This window comes from Fukomys damarensis, unplaced genomic scaffold, assembly GCF_012274545.1.
Source record: "Fukomys damarensis isolate Sample0158 unplaced genomic scaffold, DMR_v1.0_HiC HiC_scaffold_38, whole genome shotgun sequence".
Taxonomy (NCBI): Eukaryota; Metazoa; Chordata; class Mammalia; order Rodentia; family Bathyergidae; genus Fukomys; species Fukomys damarensis.
Genome location: NW_022900950.1, coordinates 25,625,077 through 25,644,522, shown reverse-complemented (window position 1 = coordinate 25,644,522; position 19,446 = coordinate 25,625,077). Strand labels below are relative to the sequence as shown.

General features: G+C 39.1%; 1 protein-coding gene across 2 annotated transcripts in view; it reads left to right on the top strand.

Moving 5' to 3' along the window:
• Eef1akmt1 (EEF1A lysine methyltransferase 1) overlaps nt 1-19,446 on the top strand; it is a 47,722-nt gene that overhangs the window by 18,476 nt on the left and 9,800 nt on the right. For both annotated transcript variants that reach the window (XM_010633790.3, XM_010633789.3), the window contains exon 2: nt 19,042-19,200. In XM_010633790.3, the coding sequence (XP_010632092.1) occupies nt 19,060-19,200 (141 nt within the window). In that variant the 5' untranslated portion in view covers nt 19,042-19,059. The remainder of the gene's footprint in view (nt 1-19,041; nt 19,201-19,446) is intronic.

The window sequence follows — 19,446 nt, the reverse complement described above, 5'->3', positions numbered from 1 at the left end:
TGCTGAGTTCACTCCCCAGCACTGCAAACATAAATAAATAAATAAATAAATAAATAAATAAATAAATAAATAAATAATAAAAAAAAGAATGTATCCAAGTTTAAGAGTTATTAACTACCCTCTCAGCCCTGTGGTATTTGCCTAACTATGACTATGCTAAAAGTGTAATTATATACTTTCATATATACTTTGAATGGGTGAACGGTATGTAATAGTTCAATAAAGGTGATTTAAAATTCTCACATTTTCTTAAATAGACATCTGCAAAATAACCTATACTACTCCTGGCCTCTCTGGCCATAGTAAAGTTCCTATCATAGGAATTCAGTCTTAACTTGATGAGACTCTTTTTATAAATTCATCATTATGAAATAATTCATTTTGATGTTCTCAAACTAAACATATACTTACATAAAATTCAGATTCAGCTTGGTACTCCTGAACAAGGAAATGAAAATTTATATCCACATAAAAATATGCCCACAAACATTGATAGCAAGTTTTGTTGTAATAGCCTAGATTTGGAAACAACCCAGATGTGTTATGAATGGTTAAAGAGTGGTCTATACCATGGGTTACTACTCAGCAGTAGAAAGAAATGGACTGTCAATACAACAACTTGGATGCCTTTTGAGCTATGCTGAGGGAAAAAAGCCAACATTGGGTTATATAATTTATGATTCTATTTATATTAATTTCTTGAAGTGACTACATTATTGAAACAGAGAACAGTTTTGGGCTTTCAGGGTTAGGAGTAGAGAATGAAGAAGGGAGTTAAGGGTTGGTATGACTCAAAAGGGGTAATGCAACTAATCTTTGTATTGCTGGACTATCGTATATCTTCCTTGTGGCTGTGGTTTCACAAAGCTACACATTTGATAGCATTATATAGAATTATACACACAGACTAATGAGTTTATGTAAAACTAGTGAATGCTAAATTAATTCTGTGCTTTGTTCCTATGTCAACTTTCTGCTTTAGACATTGTACTATAGTTACAACTATTAAGGAAAAATTGGTGAAAAGTGCATAAGACCCCTTTGTATTGTTTTTATAACTTCTGGGGTAATTATTTTAAAATAGAAAGTTCAAGAATGAACCCTGGTGCAGTGATGTATGCCTGTAATCCCAGGACTCTGGAAGGCTGAGGCAGGAGGATGGCATGTTTGAGCCCAGCCTGAGCAAATTAGCAAGTCTGTCTCAAAATAAAAAGAGAAAGGGGTGTATCTCGGTGTGAAGGCTCTGGGTCCAATCCCTAGTAATGCAAAAACAAACAAAACAAAAACAAAAAACAACAAAGACCTTAGGAATTAATATTGGATCAGAAAGTTGAAACATTCATTGATATGTGAGGTTTTTCTTCCAAATGATTATGACAATACAGATTGTTACCCAAATTAAAAATATACTAGCATCACTACATTGTCTTCCATGTTAACTATGGCCATTTTTATTTACTTATTTATTTTGACCATCTGTTTCCTGTATTGAGGAAACTTAGGCTGGCTAGAATCCTGATGAGTGGTTTTGATGCTATGATTTGTTTAATGTGTACATAAATAAAACTTTTCTTGATTCAGAAAAAGTTAAAACTGGTGTACATATTCCCAGTGTATCTATTAGTAGTATCCAAATATTTGGCACAGTCCTAATGTATTTGAGTGGATGAATAAATACTTAGAACCATCATATCAATTTCTGTTAAAGAACAAAGTTTGCTGGTATTATACAGAATATCAATCAGTTTGGAGAGAAATGACACATTAATAACATTGGTTCTTTTTTTTTTCCTGGAACTGTAGATGGAACTCAGGACCTTGAGCTTGTGAGGCAGCCACAGTGCCACTGAGCTAAATCCCCCAGTCTCTAATAATATTGGTTCTTCAATTCATGAACATGATAATATCCCCTCCTTTATTTAGAAGTTGTTTTTTTTTTTAATTTCAGCAGTACTTTTATAGTTTCAGTAAAGAGATCATGCAAAACATATTTGCATGTTAAACATATTTCTAAGTATTTTTATGCTACTTTGGGTGGAATTGGCTTTAAATTTTATTTCCATATGTTTGCTGCTAAAATAAAACACAGTTACTTTTTCTGTATTGATTTTATGTTTTGAAGCCCAGATAAATCCACTTATTAATTCTAGTTGTTTTTGTTCTTGTTTGAGATTGGTGATGTTTGTTTGTTTGTTTGTTTGCTTTTCTTTGCAGTATGAGGGATTGAAGTCTAGACCCACGGCTTTCACACTGAGCTACATCCTAGCCCTTTTTTATCTTTTATTGTGAAACAGGGTCTCACTAAATTGGCCAAGCTAGACTTGAACTTCTGATCCTTTTGTGCCAGCCTCCCAGAATGCTGGGATTATGAGCATATGCCACCTTACCCAAATATCTGAGGACTTTTAGAAAATAAACTTTATTTTAGAATAGCTTTTGATTTATGGAAAAATAGCAAAGACAGCAGAGTCCTTATGTATTCTATATCTAATTTCCCCTATTGTTAATGTATTAGTAGGGTACACTTATCACACTATAAGGTAGTACTGATACATTATTATTAACCAAAGTCCTTTTTTTTTTTTTTTTTTTTTCTGTATTGGGGATTGAACTTGGGCCCTTACGCCTTCCAGGCAAGTGGCAGAACCATAGTTTTTCAGACTGTCATGGTTTTTGACCACCTTATAGTTTTGACAATTACTGATCAGATATTTTGTAAAATGTCTCACAATTAGTATTTGTCTAATGTTTTCACCAGGATTAGACTGGTGTTATGGGTTTTTGAGGAAGAAGATCCTAGAGATAAGGTACCACTCTCAGCACAATATATCGGATATATATGACCAACATAACTTTTCAGTACTTGTGTTGACCTTGACCACCTGGTTGGAGGTAGTATTTCCTTAGAGTATTCTCTGTGATTAATCATGTGCCTGAGTAGAGACATTTCTTTCTTTCCCACATTTATGCTTTATTCTATCTGACTACCCAATGACAATGTTCAATTAAGTATATTAGTTTTTTGGTTTTTTAGATGCCCTTTTTCAGATTGGAGAAGTTCCCTTCTATACCTGGATGGCTCAGTTTTTAACAAGGATAGATACTAAATTCTGTCAAATGCTTTTACAGTTTCTGTGCAGCATATGATCATAATGGCTTTTCTCTTTGTTCTGTTAAAGAGTCAGCAACCTTCTGTGTAGAGTCAAATAGTAAATATGTTCAGCTTAAATCATCCTTGTATTCCTGAGATAAACCATACTCAGTCAAGATGGTATCATTTTTTGCTGATATCAGTTTGCTAATATAGTGTAAAATATTTTTTCATCTGTGTTCATGTGTGGATTCTTGTTGAAGGACAACAGATTGAGTTTATAAAGATCTTAATTGGCTTTTTGTATAATTCTAAAATCAAGCTAAACATCATTTCATAAAATAAGATGGATGTTCCATTGAGCACAGCAGAGGAGTTTGATTTTATAGACTGAAAAAAAGCTGATGATAGAAGAAAAGAAATTGTTCCATTTCAGTTGCTTTCCTTTTATGGTGGAAACTATAGAAAAATAACTTTTAACATCAGGTTACTTCAGCTTACTTTTTTTATATAAATAGGAGCTTCATTATCATGCCTATTGAAACTGGCCTATTTAGGAAACTAAAAGTCTAACTTTATTCTCTTAAAATTTTAGTTTTATGCAGGCTTCATAAAATTATGTCGGAAACTATTCCTTTTACTTCTGCTTTCTGGAAGAGTTTATATGAAATTACCATCATTTCTTCTTTAAATGGTTGATAGAATTCAGCAGTGGATCTTCTTATCCTGGTGTTTTCTATTTGGGGAGATTTTTGAAATAAAATCCATCTGTCTTTGATACATAGAGGAGCGTATGCTTCTTTGGAACAACAAAGCTTTATTTGTCTTTAAACTTTTTATAAATCTAATCATATCATATGTAACTTATACTTTGCTCTACCTCTTCCTAGAGGACAAATTGATATTCATGTAGAGCTTATTTATATTCTGGATTAACTTGTGTTACCAGACATTTATTAACTAGCCTTTTATGTAGTAAGTCTTTGATGAAGGAAAGCAGGAAGGAATCAACAAGCAATTTTTGCTAGAGTGAGGCCTGACATTTCTGGGAGTCTCAGTAAATCAATTCTGGCCACTTGTCCCTGAACCAAATAGAAAAAGTAATGGTAAAAGGCAGGAAAGAAGGGCAGGAGTGTGCTCAGTGGTAGAGTGCTTGTCTAGTAAATGTGAGGTCCTGGGAGCAGTTTCTAGTAACACAGCTGGGGTGGGACAGGTGGGGCAAACAGAGGCAGGAAAGCAATTTATTCATTATAGCTATCTGAGGAAGACAAGGAGTCTTCTCAGCAGAGCTTCATCTTGGGGGTGGGGTGCTAATAAGAGCTCCAAGAGGGCACAAAATATGCATACTTCAGTAGTCTTGGTCCAGCTGTGGGGGTTGACCATTTTCTCAGGGTGGTCTGTCAGAGCTTTGTCTTGATGAGAAACTCATTGCTGCCTAGGTGGATACTTTCCTCTCATCACAAGATGTTATCAGGCCTGATAAGAATGAAAGCTGTTGTAGTCAGAGTCCGTAAGGGAATAGAGGACAGGACACATACTTTATAGGATTATTTTATAATATCAGCCCAAAAGGTCAAATACAAAGGAGTGCAAGAAATCTATCCACACACTAGAGACCTGAAGAGTTCAGTTGAGGGCTTGGATCCCATAGCTCTGTCCTGCACAAGTCCAGCTAAAGGCCTACAGCCCAAGGCAGTATCCTCCATGAGTCTAGCCAGAGGCCTAGTGCACCTGGCAATGTCTTATGCAAGTCTGTATAGAGGATCTGCACTGGGAAGACTCAAAGTGTTAGCAAACCTTCTGTATAGAATCAAATAGTAGAGGTCAAATAGTCAGTGGTGGAAGCTAGAAAGCCTGGACCATGGGGGTGAAGAATTTGTGCCACCAGGCTGAGGGATCTATCCTGGAGCCAGGAAGCAATGCTCAAGGCAAATATCAGAGCTCCTCTGACAAGAACAGCAGCACTTCCCAGTGACAATGAGGACCAGAGCTCCTCCTCTGGCTGGAACAGCCATGTTCACATCAGGAAAACCAGCCATGGCAAGCTTCTCCAAGAAAATCACCAGTAAGTGATCTTTCCCTCCAGTTCTCTTCTTATGCTTGTTGGCAACAATCCTCAGGTAAGTCTTCCATGCCCAGAACCATTGTTGATTCAATTCAGCTGGGTATTCCAAGCTGCCCATTTAGTTAATCTACCACCAAAACAAAATTTTTAAATTCTGATTTTAGTTATTCATTTGGACATCTGCAGACCTAAGAGTCAGTGCTTCTTTAGCAAGGCCAGCCTATCAGTTCCCATTACACTGTTTGTAAAATGCATAGGGTAGTCAGTAGTTGGTATATATAAGGTCCTTGTTGCTTAGGGATTGTGATATTTGACTGTGTCAATTTGAGTAAGAAATGCCCAACTAAATTGAATAAGTATAGTTCTGGATGTGGGTGAAGAGGTTACTGAAGTTTGCTAGGATTTACTGGGTGTGAGTGATAGCAACCAATAGACTTGCTGCCTGAATGGTATAAAAGGGAAACGAAGAAGGAAGACTCACTTCAGAAGAGTTCCAGTCTTCACTTTCACTTTGGATGTCATCTCCTGGATTCCAGCACAGACTCTTCAGCCTTTAGCACCGAACCTTCAGCCTTCCATTGCATACCCTTCAGCCTCCTGATATAGAGTCACACTACATTGGACACTACATTGAGCTCCAGGCCTTCTACTGGATCCTTCAGATCTCTAGTGCACTTTTTCACACCCAGCTCTGTGGGCAGTCATTGTAAGCCACTCTTGTAGATTCTTACATATTTTTATATCTTGCATTAAATTTATTTCTTTAGTAAGCATTGACTGATACAGATTTTGGAACCAGCAATGGAATCATTGCTGTGACACTAACTAACTATGTGGTTTAGGAACCTTTGAGAGTGGCTTGTGGAGTTTGGAAAGGTTTGGAGATGCTGGCTGAAGAGCAGCCCTTGAATGCTTTAAACTATGCTTGATGGGAGATTCTGTTCAGAGCTCTAAAGACCAGAATGCTGATGGAAATGTAGCCAGTAAAGACCAGGCTTAAGAGATTCCAGTTAAGAACAAGGACTGCATTGGCTGTTGGACTCCAGACCATGTACGTTATCCTTTGGCAGAAAGTTTGTCTGCATTTTGCTCATGTTCAGAAACTTTGCCTGAGATTAAAGGCAACAGAATAATTAATCTTGAAGAAGAAATTTCAAGACAGTCTGATGAGGCAGTGTCATGGCCACTGTTGGGGGCTTTTAGCCAGATTCATGGTGAGAGTGAAGAGCAAAGAGCCCAGCAGAGTGATTTAAAATGTTTTGAGTTTGGCCAGAAAAGAAGCTCCAGTAAAGTTGAGGATTACAAAGATGGAACAGAGGAGAATTTGGTTGTGGAAAAGTAAGAGTACAATAGAAAAGATGTCATGAGGACATCACAAGAACCAGCAGGACTCCAGCCTTTGCATTCCCAAAATTGCAAAGGTAAAAGACTGCTTTGAGAAGAGAGCCCCAGAGCACCATTTTCCAGAATGGTAGTGGCCCAGAGAATATGTTCCTTGGGATTGGGTTCACTCTGCTGTACAATCCAAGCACTGGACCCCTATAGCCAAGAGAGAAAGAAGTATGCCTACTGCTCTGGCGGGCAGCAGACTTTGGCATCATCCACATGGTGCTGATTTTAGATACATGTGGGGTGCAAGAGTTGGGTCAAAAAGGCTTCCACACAGATTTCAGAAGAAGCCCTGGGAGGCCAAGTAGTATGCTCCTGAGTGGGCAGTTTGGGAAGTTGTGAGTGAAGCTGAAGGTGCAGTGGAGACCCCAGAGGGCTGGAGAAGCCAGGAACATGGATTGTCTGAGGAAAATTGCCAGGAGGGGGCAGAGCCAGTCCAAGAGAGAAGTCATGGGAGCCACAGCTACCCCTAGTGCCATAGGGATGGAGCCACTCAAACCCTTTGGATTTCACATTTTGCCACAGATTGTCTTGGGTGCTGGACATGGAATTAGAGGACTTAATGTTTGCTGTGCTGGATTTTGGTCTTGCTTTGGTTCCATTCCTTTCTATACCCACTTTGTACCTTTTGGAATGGAAATGTCTATCTTGTGCCATTGAATATTAGAAGTAGTTAACTTTTTTTTTTTTTCCATTTGTACAGGGTTTTGCAGCTAAGAGTTTGCCTTAAATCTCAGAGGAGACTTTAGACTTGGACTTTTCAGCAATGCTAAAACTGTTAGGATTTTGGCAACTCTTGGATATTGACTAAACTCCTTTTGAATAAAGGAACACATGAGTTTTGGGGGGCCAGGGGCAGAATGTTATGTCTTGTATCTAGATGTCTCCCAAAATGTCCTCCTGTCTTATGGTCATAGGTGGGATGTTTTGGAGCTTGCTGGATCTAGGGTGTGTGATACTGGGATGAAGTGTGTAATTCAGGAATTAAGGGTGTAATACTGGTATTAAGGGTTCATGATTATTAAGTTATTCCACTAGTTGGTGTAGCAGAGTTCTGGGTATGGATAATCAGAAAGGTCCACCCTTGTTCTGGGTAGCACCACCCAAAATGTGGGTAGCCTGGAAGGAATAAAAGGGACAGGCAGACTGCTGCTTCTGCTGCTTGCTGCTTCACTGCCTTCTGCCTGCCCTGTCACACCATGGACTGTTTCTCCTCAGCAATGCTCTTCTGACATGCCACCCTGCCCTGGGGTCTGCTATGGACTGAAACCTCTACTAACTGAGCTACAGTAACTGTTTCCTCCTTTGTCTTTGGGTGTTGAGAGTTTTGTCTCAGCAGAGAAAAGTAACCAAGACAGGGACCTTATGTGGAATGACCAGCACTTTAGTTTTGAAAAGGAGAACAAAAGCAACATCTAGCAAGTTGTTAAGTACATTTTAACACTTTTCTTAAGTTTGGAGAATTTCCCAAGTTCTGAGTGCTGCTTTCCCAGCCTCCCTTATTGGGAGGCCCAGGAACTTGCTCCAGATATTGTCATTCAGGCACTCGCACAGGTCTCCCAGTAGGAAGAGAGTAGGAGGAGGGAAAGAGAACAGCATGGACTAATCTTTGCTGACTTTCAACACATGACTCAATGTGAATCTTACACATAATACAATAAGTCCCCAACTTATGAACATTCGCAAGTCAGATTTGTTCGTGTAAGTCCAACAAAGTGAGTCATACACCTTTGACACAAATATACAATGTGAAGTATAAAAATCCAAACATGCACACAAGTACTATAAATAAACTATGTTTACTTTTATAGTTACCTTAAACCTGTGAGCTACTTCTGTGATTTGTTTGCAACTTGTATGTTTGTAGGTTGGGGGCTTACAGTATATTAAAAAGCAACTGCAATGCAGTTTTGTTGTTTTTAGATGACATCTGGTTTAGAAATGTGTTTGCTATTTAAGGAATCTGACCTCATCCAAAGAGTTCTGGCCTTTGTTTTGGCTCCCGGGTGGTACCCTCTAGGCACTTAGTATTTCCAAAGTGATAGGAATCTGTTATTTCTGGTAGGCTCCTTAGCCCAGTCTTGGGGAGGCAGAGCTAGAGTGGCTTCAGCCAGGTGTGAAATTCATGCCTTCATCATGGGAGCTCCCTAAAAGCTGGCCTCTGAAGCTCAGGTGAGCCCCCTAGATTAGCAGCACCCTATGCATGTTTTTACTCCTAGATGCCTAGAGGAAGATGTTCCCTGAGGATGATAGAAACTTCAAGTTTGGAACCTCACAGACTCCTCCCTAGGCTACATCTACTTTGTATCTTTTCCTTGTAATACAGCTACTGGGAAGCTGGCCCTGACACATCAAAACATCAGACCCTTACTTTTTTGGTCTTCATTTCTGTATGTCCTTGATAAAAGAACTCAGTCAAGAAACATAGGCTGTGCAGAAGGTAAAATTTGTTGGAGAGAGGTGGGGGGAGAGAATTGCACTGTCAAATGAAAAGGCAAGCAGTGCCAGAAGGACATCTATCAATTGCAAATTTTGATATTTTTATGCACCTAAGACTTACTTTTGGGGAACTAAGATAATTTTGATACTTATCAACATTTTACTTAAAAGTTACTTTGGAATTGCAAAATGTCTTCTTGTGCCTTTAGGTGGTCAGTATTTCCTTAGTGGCTTTAACATGTTCCTGCCAGCTGGTGGCATGTGCATTACAGTCCCTTTGAGCATCTTCTACCACCCAGTGGGACTGTTCCATGCTGACTGATAGGACAGTGGTGTGTCACACTGGTGATTCAGAGCCACCCAGCAGTGAGATATACTAATTATGGTCCCGTCATGCATGTGTTAATTAAGTATGAAATTTGCAGAAGACAAGTTTTTAATTTAAACCAGGCCCAGCCCAAAGCATGAGGGTCTTTAAGGAACAATTCCTTTTCTGATATCTTTGGACTATGGCCACCAGGAATGCCATATGCCTTGTTCTGGAGTTAGCTGGCCAGGTGGCCAGGTATCAGAAGGACTGTGCATAGTGTTTAACCTTAGCTGTCATTGTGCTTTGTGGGGTCACTTTGAGTATGAGATGTAATGAATGGTAATAAATGTATTATACATTGAGATCTTCCTTTAATTACCTGGCAACACATGCTATTCTGGACCCCTTGTCCCTCAGGCCTCCTAATGTCTAACTACCTGCTTAAAATGAGTATAGGCACATTCAGTGATTTCTATGATAATTTTTGAGCAGGGGAATGGGGAAAATATAAGAACCAAGTCATATCATGTAAAGGTACAAGAACCCAATGATAAATGTAACTGTATTATTGGCCTTAAATGTACCAATAAACTTAATGGAAAAAAATAATAATTAGATAATTGTTGAAAACAAATGAGTGTGGTTTTAGAATCTCTTATACTTACAGGGTCAACCAGCTGGAAGGCTGAACTATAATCTCAGAGCCTGGTGAACTCCGGGCAGCACCCAAAAAGCCACCATATCTGACCATGGGTTCTACAGAAATGCCTTACTTCTCTCTCACTAAAGAGTCTGTCACCTTCCCTTAAACAGTGACATTCAAACATAAAAAGATGTCTGAAAGCTGGGCATGGTGGTGCTTATAATCCCAGCACTTTGGGAGGCTGAGGTAGGAGGATCATAAGTTCAAGCCCAGCAAGGGTAACTTAGTGACTCTCTCTAAATAAAAAATAAAAGGTACAGGGGAACCCATTTTCCAGTCCCCTTTCTGTCTCTCTTAGCCAGAAGCTTTCTTTCCCTCAATAAAATTTTTCCACTCTTAACCTCCATTGTTTCTGGCATTCATTCTTCAATTTTAGAGAACACGAACTCATGTTTTGGTTATCTAGCAGGTTTGGGTGTTACATCTCTTCTCCCTGTAGCATTTTGGAGGTCTTTCACTGAGGTTGCTGGTTGGAGGTAAGAGTTTTCTTTCATAGATTCTAACTTTGGTCTTTTTGATTCATAGATTGTAACGTTTCATAGGCTCTCATTTGTTTCATAGATTCTGGTTTTTGTTTTATAAATTCTGGCCTTTGTTTCAAAAATGTCTTAATTTTAAGTTGTGTGTTTTAAATGTTTGCAAATGTCTTATTTTTCTTATGTATTGTCTTTTGTTAAAATTACATTTTATTCTTGTTTTGTATGTGTTGCATTTGGACTTAGTTTTAGTTGTTTCAAAATGCTGTAAAATAGGTGTCTTATGAAATAATCTCAGATAAGACAATTCAGGCTTTTATCTGCCCCTTGTAGAATTGTAAACAAACAGTAGTTACTCTGCCAGATAGTAATTGCCCTTACGGCAGCTGCCACTCTCAAAGCAGAGGACAGGTTTCTCCAGTTGCCCTCTGGTGAATCTCTACTCCCATTGATGCCAATGGCAGGTGGAACGTTTTCCAGATAGGCAACTGGGTTCCTTTCAGAGATAGATCTCTGATTGTGTGGTACTAGCCAAAACCGAAGTGACAACTGAGGGGTCATGGCTGGGACTACTCTCTGGCAGATACCCAAAGGTCCTTCAGAAGAAACTAGCTCCCAGCCGGGTGTGGTGGCACATGCCTGTAATCCCAGCACTCGGGAGGCTGAGGCAGGAGGATCGCTGTGAGTTCGAGACCAGCCTGGGCTACATAGTTCCAGGTCAGTCTCAACTACATAGTGAGACTCTGTCTCAACCCCCCCCCCAAAAAAAGAAGAAACTAGCTCCCATAGCTTATCTGAGTAATCAGAAAATCTCCATATCTTGTCCTATCTTGTCCATCTTGTCCTCTATGAGATGAAAGGGGAACTCTATCAGTGATCATTAGGTATCCTTTATCTCCAAGTGACCTGAAATGATGCTGTCAGAGCCCTTTCTTAAGCCTCTCTTAAGAGTTGAGCTACAGGTTTGGACAGCTTTCTCTACTGGTAGTAAGACAGACCTCTAGACAAATATAAGAAACAAATCTTACATAGATTGAAAACTACTGAACCTTCTCCCCCTCTCCTAGGCATGGTCTTCATTTATGTGTGTAGGGGAGAAAAACACCTTTTCTGATAGATTACAGACTTTGGAACATTGACTGTGGTCTTATAAAGTGCTATATGGTGATTTTTTTTGGATGTTTAACCAGCTTGAGCTTTATTTGGACTTTTTCACTCTGCTAGTGAGTTAGAAACTCCCCTTAAACATTTCTCTAACTTGTTGGGAGTTCATTTGCGTATCCCTTTTAGTCAGACTGCTTCTCCTTCCAGAAAGTCAGACCAAGACAACTTGCAATGACTGTTTTGTCTTACACTAGGGAAAATAGCAATCAGCAATTTGCATTTGTTTAAATGCTAACTAGAATATGGGACTATTTTGTTCAGCCTTTCTCTTTGTTCATGTGTGCACATAAGAAGTTGATAGAAGTGCCTTTACTAATGTGGATTGTGGCTGCTAGGAAGACCTATGATTTTCAAATACTTAGTGAATTTAAAATGGACCTTAAAGGAGTAGCCTTGTCTTGCTGCTAATAAAAGTTGCCCAAAAAACTGAATAGATAACAGAAATTTCTCAGAGCTTTCTCTACCCTAGGACCCAGGTTATCTCTGACTTAGTGTTGATCTCTTTTGCAGGAAAGGTACCCTATTTTCCTCTCTCTTTCAAGGAACTAGAAAGCAGTGGTTTGAATTTCTTGGTTTGCTAGCAATAGTTCTCTAAACATGATGGTGATAGTTGAAGTCAATTGTAACTTGTGCTTTGAGAGTACTTCCTGGAGTAAGGATATGAGTTTCCTGAGGAAGATAAGATTGTGCACTGGTAAAGGGTGGATAGTCCAGTACAGTTGTATTTTCTGGGTCTGTTTCCAGATGGTAGCTACCTACCCTGAAGTGGAATAAACCTTTGGGGACACCCAAGGGGGCACATGGATCAAGCAGAGATTTATGGAACGCCGTATTTTTTTCTCTTTTTCAGATTAGGAATTCCATATCTGAACCTTGCACTCCTTTGGAATGTATTAAGGAGCATTTTAGTGTTTCTCTATACCCATGCATGGTATGTCTACCTCCTAATGCCAAGTACACAGAGAAAAGTACTATGATGCTATCTCACAATTAGAATTATACTGTAAAAGAGAGAAAATGGTCAAAATCATCTTATGTTGAGATTTTCTTTACATTAGGAAGTAATTCTTGCTTGTGTTCAAGTGCAAATGTAATGAGAGACACCTCACCCTTAAGACATTCAGTACCTCTAAGCCTGAGGCCGCTCCTCGCCCTTTAGAATCTGAGAACGGAGTTTCTAAAACAACTTTAAACCTTGACAACCAGGTGCTGAGGGTGGAGTATCTAGGCCAGCCATAATTAAAACCTCCATGAGGCTATATCTATCCTTAGCTAAATTGTTCCAGCTCCTCAAAGACAATATCCCTTGCAGGAAGTAAATGGCAAATATGGGACTATCAGTGTTCATGTGTCTTTTTCTCAGTGATCTAAAACAGATTAAGTTAGACCTAATAAAGTTTTTAGATGACCCTGATATGTACATTGAGGTCTTTAGAGAACTTACTCAGACCTATGGACTAGATTAGAAAGATGTAATATTGCTTTTAAATGAAATATTAGTTTTTAATGAGAGACAAGTAGTATTACATTTAGAGACAAATATTATCTTAATTTTGGAAGCTCAAAAGATAGGCAGCCAGGGGAATAACTGGCTTCTACTGGAACACAAGCAGCTCCTATACAAGACCCCTACTACTGGCTTGCCAGTCAGATAGGAGATTAAAATAGAAGACATTTTCAGGCATGTATTCTTAAAGGTCTAAGAAACATGAAAAATAAGCCCTTCAGTAATTTTAAATTGTCAGCTATTTATCAGAAAGAGATGACATCCCTAGGTTCTGATTTGATAAAAAAGAAATACTATAGTTTTTCCCAAGTCATTCTTGCAATATGTAGATGTTGTAGTGTTATATACCCCTCAGAAGAGCTTTCTAGCCAAGATAACAGTTTTCTGCTGAATTTTCTGACAGAGGTTATAATGTTTCTAGGTCTAAGGCACAACTTTGCAGCCTTGAGGTAAAGTACTCAGGCCTTATGATATCTAAGGGAACCCAAAGACTGGGGGAAGAAAGAATTAAACCAATTCTATCCTCTCCACAGCCCACGACCCTAAAACCACTAAGGAGATCTCCAGAAATTACAGGCTTTTGTCACCCTTAGATAGCAGGATATGGTGAGATTGTGTGACCTATCTATCAGCATATAGAAAAACCCAAAAGACAGCATATTTTAACCTGGGAACCTGATTCCTAGACTGTATTCCAGAAGCTCAAATAAGCACTTTTAAGTGCCTACCCACAGGATACGATTTCAGTTTGTATATTAATAAAAGGTAAGACATAGCTTTGGGAATGTTTCTGCAAGATCAGAGAGCTGCTCAACAGCCTGTAGGGTATTCAAGTCATAAATTAGATATTATATTCTCAAAATAACTTATTTAAAAAGAAAGGCCCTAAACAATGTAGTTAGAACACTTTCATTCCTTTCAAGAGGCAAAAAGCAGCCATTCTGGTTCTTTGATTATTGGTTTGATTTTATGCTTGGCAATACAATTGGATTCAATCATAGCTTTTGTCTCTAGAGATGTGTTTTGCTAAAGATTGCAGATCTACCATAATAAAGCTCCTGATCGTAAATGTCTTTCTATGCCTGAGATGGTTAAGATTTAGTTCTTGTGCCATACTTAAAGGCACTCTTCTTGTCCCTTCTCCTCTGCCCACCCCTGAAAATAACACAGTTTTCAACAGCCTTTAATTCAAGGCATTTCCCTCCTCTCTGGCTGCTGGATTTTAAGACAAAACTTCCAGAATGGAAGCTTCCTGTCCTAGAACCCATCCAGAGTAAAACTGACCTTCACTTATTTCTGGGCCATATTGAAAACTGGTCTAAGCTTAATCCTGAAATTCTTGAAGCCTGTGTATTTGGGCATTCTAATCAGATAAACTGTCAGCTTAGGGCTATTTTTGATTTCACAGGTGTTGAGAAGATTTTTATTCCTTTTAATTTTTATTACAAGAGATCTCAGTTAATTGATCTACAAAGTTCTGACTAGTCTTTTATAATTATAAACCTAAAAATTATAAAACTTATTATAATTCAACTTGGCCAAATACATCTGAGTGCACTCTGGTTTATATAACGTCTCGTGTGTGTGTGTGTGTGTGTGTGTGTGTGTGTGTGTGTGTTTGTCTGTCTGTCCAATTTGTTATAACACATACAGCTGTTTTATTTGCACTTTTTTTTCTTTTGGCATTTTGGATTTTTAAAGATGTTTGCCTGTAACTCAGGTTGGCTTATAGATAAATGTCACTAAAGACGTGCTTCCCCTAGATTGCCAGATGATCCAGTTATCAACTGGTAACGTCACTCACTAAAATTAGAGGTTAGACGTTATAAACTCCTAATGTACATTTGTAGGCCAATATATATGCTCTCCTTAGATGGCCTCCTACTAAAGGATGACAAATAAAAGTTCTTTATGTTATTTAATGTCTTGTGATCAGATGGAGGTGTTTGACTGAAAGACTATTTCATACTAAGATGAACATGTAAATGTTACAAAGAAAATGTTATGGTTATGACTAAAATATTATGTGTGGCTCTTGCTTTTAAGTGTCTGTTTTCTGTTAACATTCTACAAGGATTCAACTATTAAAACAACTGTGGCTGATAAGAAAAAACAGCCCATCTAATTGTGCTTTATACTTCAAAGTGCTTAATGTCCAGACATAATTATAATAGTTAAGCTACTAATGTCACTGATCTTGTCTTCTGGTGTCACGAACCAGCGACGCAGAGCACTGTCCCGCAGTGCCTCAAACCTGAAAGAGCAGCGGGGTGGAGATGGGGCAGAGAGAAAGGGAGGACGCTAAGACAAGAGTCTGATCAAGGCAACGTTTATTGCAGGCAGGCATCAGCCTTTTAAAGGAAAAGACCGAACTATTATGGGCTAGGATTACCATAGTAACCTCAATACCTGCTCCTGTAGATAACATCAGATCTTTAACATAACAAAATGGAGTTAACAACACCTGACTCCTACAGATCTTTGGCTGTCCGTGTTTCTCCCATGCAAGGTCAAAACAAGTTTAACATGTGCAGTCCTTAAAAAGGAACAAATGTTGTCTTTCAAAAAGCCAGTGGCTCATGGCTGGCTTCCCACATTCTGGGTGTTTAACAACTAAAGTTTGGAGACCAAAACTAGAAAGGTAACTGGGCTATGAAGACAGCCAATATTTTGGCTTTGGCCCCTCAAGAAAAAGGAACCTTTCCTACAGGATCCTACATCTTTTGGTAAGTCAGTTAACCACCTGAGCAGGGAGATTGCTGGGCACCAGAGGGTAAATACAGTGTGTGCCAAAGGAGGGTCAGAAAGAGGGAAAAGTATCCCATGCTTTCACTGAAAGCAACATGGTCAAGCAAGGCCGTGACCCATCCTGACATCTGGCACTGACAAAGGAGCAGAGAGGCTCTATGCATGGTTCCAAAATAATGCGTGAAGAGGCTTAAGTGACCTTGACAGATAGCAAGAAGTTCATGTTTATTGACACAGGTCTTACTTTAACTTATCTTAAACACCCAGCAGAAAAGAATAACCAAAAGAGATACAATGTCATAAGCTAGGTATAAAAAGGGGCTCCAGTCACTGACCCCTTCTGGCAGTGTTCAGCTCTACCAGTAGCTGACCATGGTTATGGATCATTAGCAAAAACAACAACAACAACAACAACAAAACCTATGGTAAAATCTATTTCTTAGTGAAATTTGTTGTTCAAATTTTCTTTTACAGCTAAAACTAGAGAGACTTGTGACAAAGCATGAGACTTACAGATAACTTTTATCAGTAAAATAAACTAAGACCACAGGTTCAATCACTATTTCAATTTCTAAGTGTGACTTTCTCCCTAACCTGCCCTTTCATTCTAGTGTGCTCATGCTTAGATTATGCATACTCTAACTTCTTAAAAGTTTTGTTTATTTTTGCCTAGAGCCTGCCAAACTCCAAGTGGTCATACAAATGGAACCATTGATAAATGTGCTAAACTTCTTTTATCGGGATCCACCAGATTGACCTTGTAAATAGCTCATAACTGCTAAACTATACAATATGACTTCTATGTTGGATTCTGAAGTCCCCTGAACCTTCTCCTTATCCTCTTTGTGGGCTATATTCAGAGCAGTTCTACTGACCTTATAATTCATAGCATTCTTAGCTGTTTCTTTGGCTTTGTCTCCTTCAGACTATGCGGCTACCAAGATGACAATGCCAGGTGCCTACCAAAGGCCTTTAGATAGATCCTCGTAGAGTAACTCTAATTGCTGATCATAACTATAACCCTCTTCAGCTGGAAGTAGTCAGAGCTGTCTTTGCCCTTTGCCCCCTCACAGCAGTTAGGGGTACTTCTTCTGAGGGGGGAATATTGCAGATAGATAGGTTAATTAGATATCTTGTAGGCTGTTGGACAGGACCACCCTCAAGGAGCCAACAGAGCAAGGAGCCAATGGAGGACAATGACGACACATTCACTTTGGCCCGAACTGTAAAAGGAAAGAAACTACTATACCCTTGTGCTTCCCCTAGGGACAAAGAGCAGTGATTGATATTCTAAATAGGTATCAATCACCTGGGTGGGGAGCCAACGTCTTAACCTAGCCTTTCCAGGAAGTATCCCTACCCCCACTCATACTGAAAATCCTTGTATGCTTGCTGTGTGACTTGCTCCCCCATTTGACCCCCACTTAATCAAAATTACCTGGGTGACTGTTTACTTGTAATCAATCTTATTGGTTGGCCATGGTTTTGCCCCACCTCATGCCCACCTTGTAATTTTCCATTGGGTCTTATAATTTTGTCCCACTTTGTACCCTCCTCCCCACTTTGCTGTATAAAACATCTTTGAGAAGAGGGCAACTCACTTTCTGGTCCCCCTTCTGTCTCTCTTAGAAGCTTTCTTTCCCTCAATAAATTTTTCCTACTCTTTAAATAAATAAATAAATTAATAAAATAAAATGTACAAGAACTAAATTAAATATATTAAATAGGATTGCTAGATACAAAAGAAAGAAAAAAGGACTGAAGGGAGATACAGCTCAGTGTGAAGGCCCTATGTTCAATACCTAGAACTTGGGAGTGGGGGGATCTAATTTATAGAATGTTCCAGAGTGCTTAGGTCCATACTATTTGCTCTTCCCAAGAAGGTACTTTATTTTGGTGAAAAAGTTTATTCAAAGTTAGCTCTGAAGGAGATGCCTCAAATCTCAAGGTAGAAGAGGAATACAGTAAGATAATAGCTAAGGAATTACCCCCTTTCATTCCAGGCCATTCTCACCTTTGGACTTGACCTCCTGGGGCCAGCATCTGCGTATTTTTTTAAAGAAAGGTGCTTTCAGACCAAGGTGTTACTTTCCTGTCCATTTTCCTGAGTGGAGGGAGTGGCTTCCATTTACCAAGATGAGGGGGTTTATGCTGTCAGTATGAGGAAGTTGAAGAAGCGTCTCTAAAAGGAAAATTGAAAAATCTTAGCTAAGTGTGGTGGCACAAGCTTATAATTTCACCACTCTGGGAGGCTGAGGCAGGAGAATCACAATTTTGATCCCATCCCAGGGAGCAGTGAGACTTAGACTCTGACTCAAAACAGAAAATAGAAAGTACTAGGAATTGGGCCAGGGATTTAGCTCAGTGGTGTTGCTGCCTGCCTCGTAAGCACAAGGTCCGGAGTTCGATCGCTGGAAGAAATTATTAGGAATGTAATTTGGTATAAATGTCCTGAATTCAGTACCCACTACTGGAGGAGGAAAAAAATCTATTTTAAAGACATTTTATCCTCTCAGCAAAGGTCTACATACTGGTGGCACCAGAGGGAAGCAACATGTCTTGTTAATTGTAGTAAACATTTTCTTTTATAAGGAATCACAAAAAATGTGACCACATATACAGGAAAAGCTCACATTTATGAACTATTAATTCAATAGAAGCCCCTGGTAACATGTTTGATCTCAGAGGTTTTTTCATTTGCTTTTGTTTTGGTTTTTTGAGACAGGCTCTCACTATGTAGTTCAAGCTGGCCTTGAACTCATTATGTAGTCCAGGCTGGCTTCAATTTCATGGTAATCCCCTTGTCTTTGCCTCCAGAGTGCTGGACTTATAAGCATGAGACACCATGCCAGGCAGATCCCGGAAGCTTTAAGTATATATATTTCCTGTATAAAACATCAGTTGAGGTCTTTGCTATGAGCTAAATTTTTTTGTTTGTTTGTTTTTGTTTGTTTTTTTGAGACAGGGTCACTATGTAGCCCAGGCTGGTCTTGAACTCACAGTGATCCTCCTGCCTCAGCCTCCCGAGTGCTGGGATTACAGGCGTTCACCACCACACCTGGCCTATGAGCTAAATTTTTAAAAATTATTATTTGATGGAAAGAAGGAACAAAGTCCGTATATCATCACTTTTACTCCTTGACCTGCAGGTATAGACAGTTTGTGAAATGAGTGACTCAGAAGATGATGCAACCGAACTTTCTGCCTACACTTTAGCAGCTCTCCAGGAGTTTTTTGCTGAGCAGAAGCAATGCACAGACTCAACTGGGGATGATAAATATAATGTTGGAATAATAGAAGAAAACTGGGTAAGTAAATGTGTTCTTGTCCATCAGGAAGTAGTGAAAAACCTGTTCTGTGCCAGGGCCTGTGTTTGTGTGTGGCCTCCCCTACTACCAAAGTCTCTGGCATCCGCCATTTGGGAGCTGGTAACTTCATGAGGCCAAGGACAGAAATTTCACTTCTTTACATATTTTTAACTTCAACCTTGATACTTCTGTAGGTAATACGTATCAGAAAATTGAAGTACTACATTATTCTTGAAGTGATCTTTT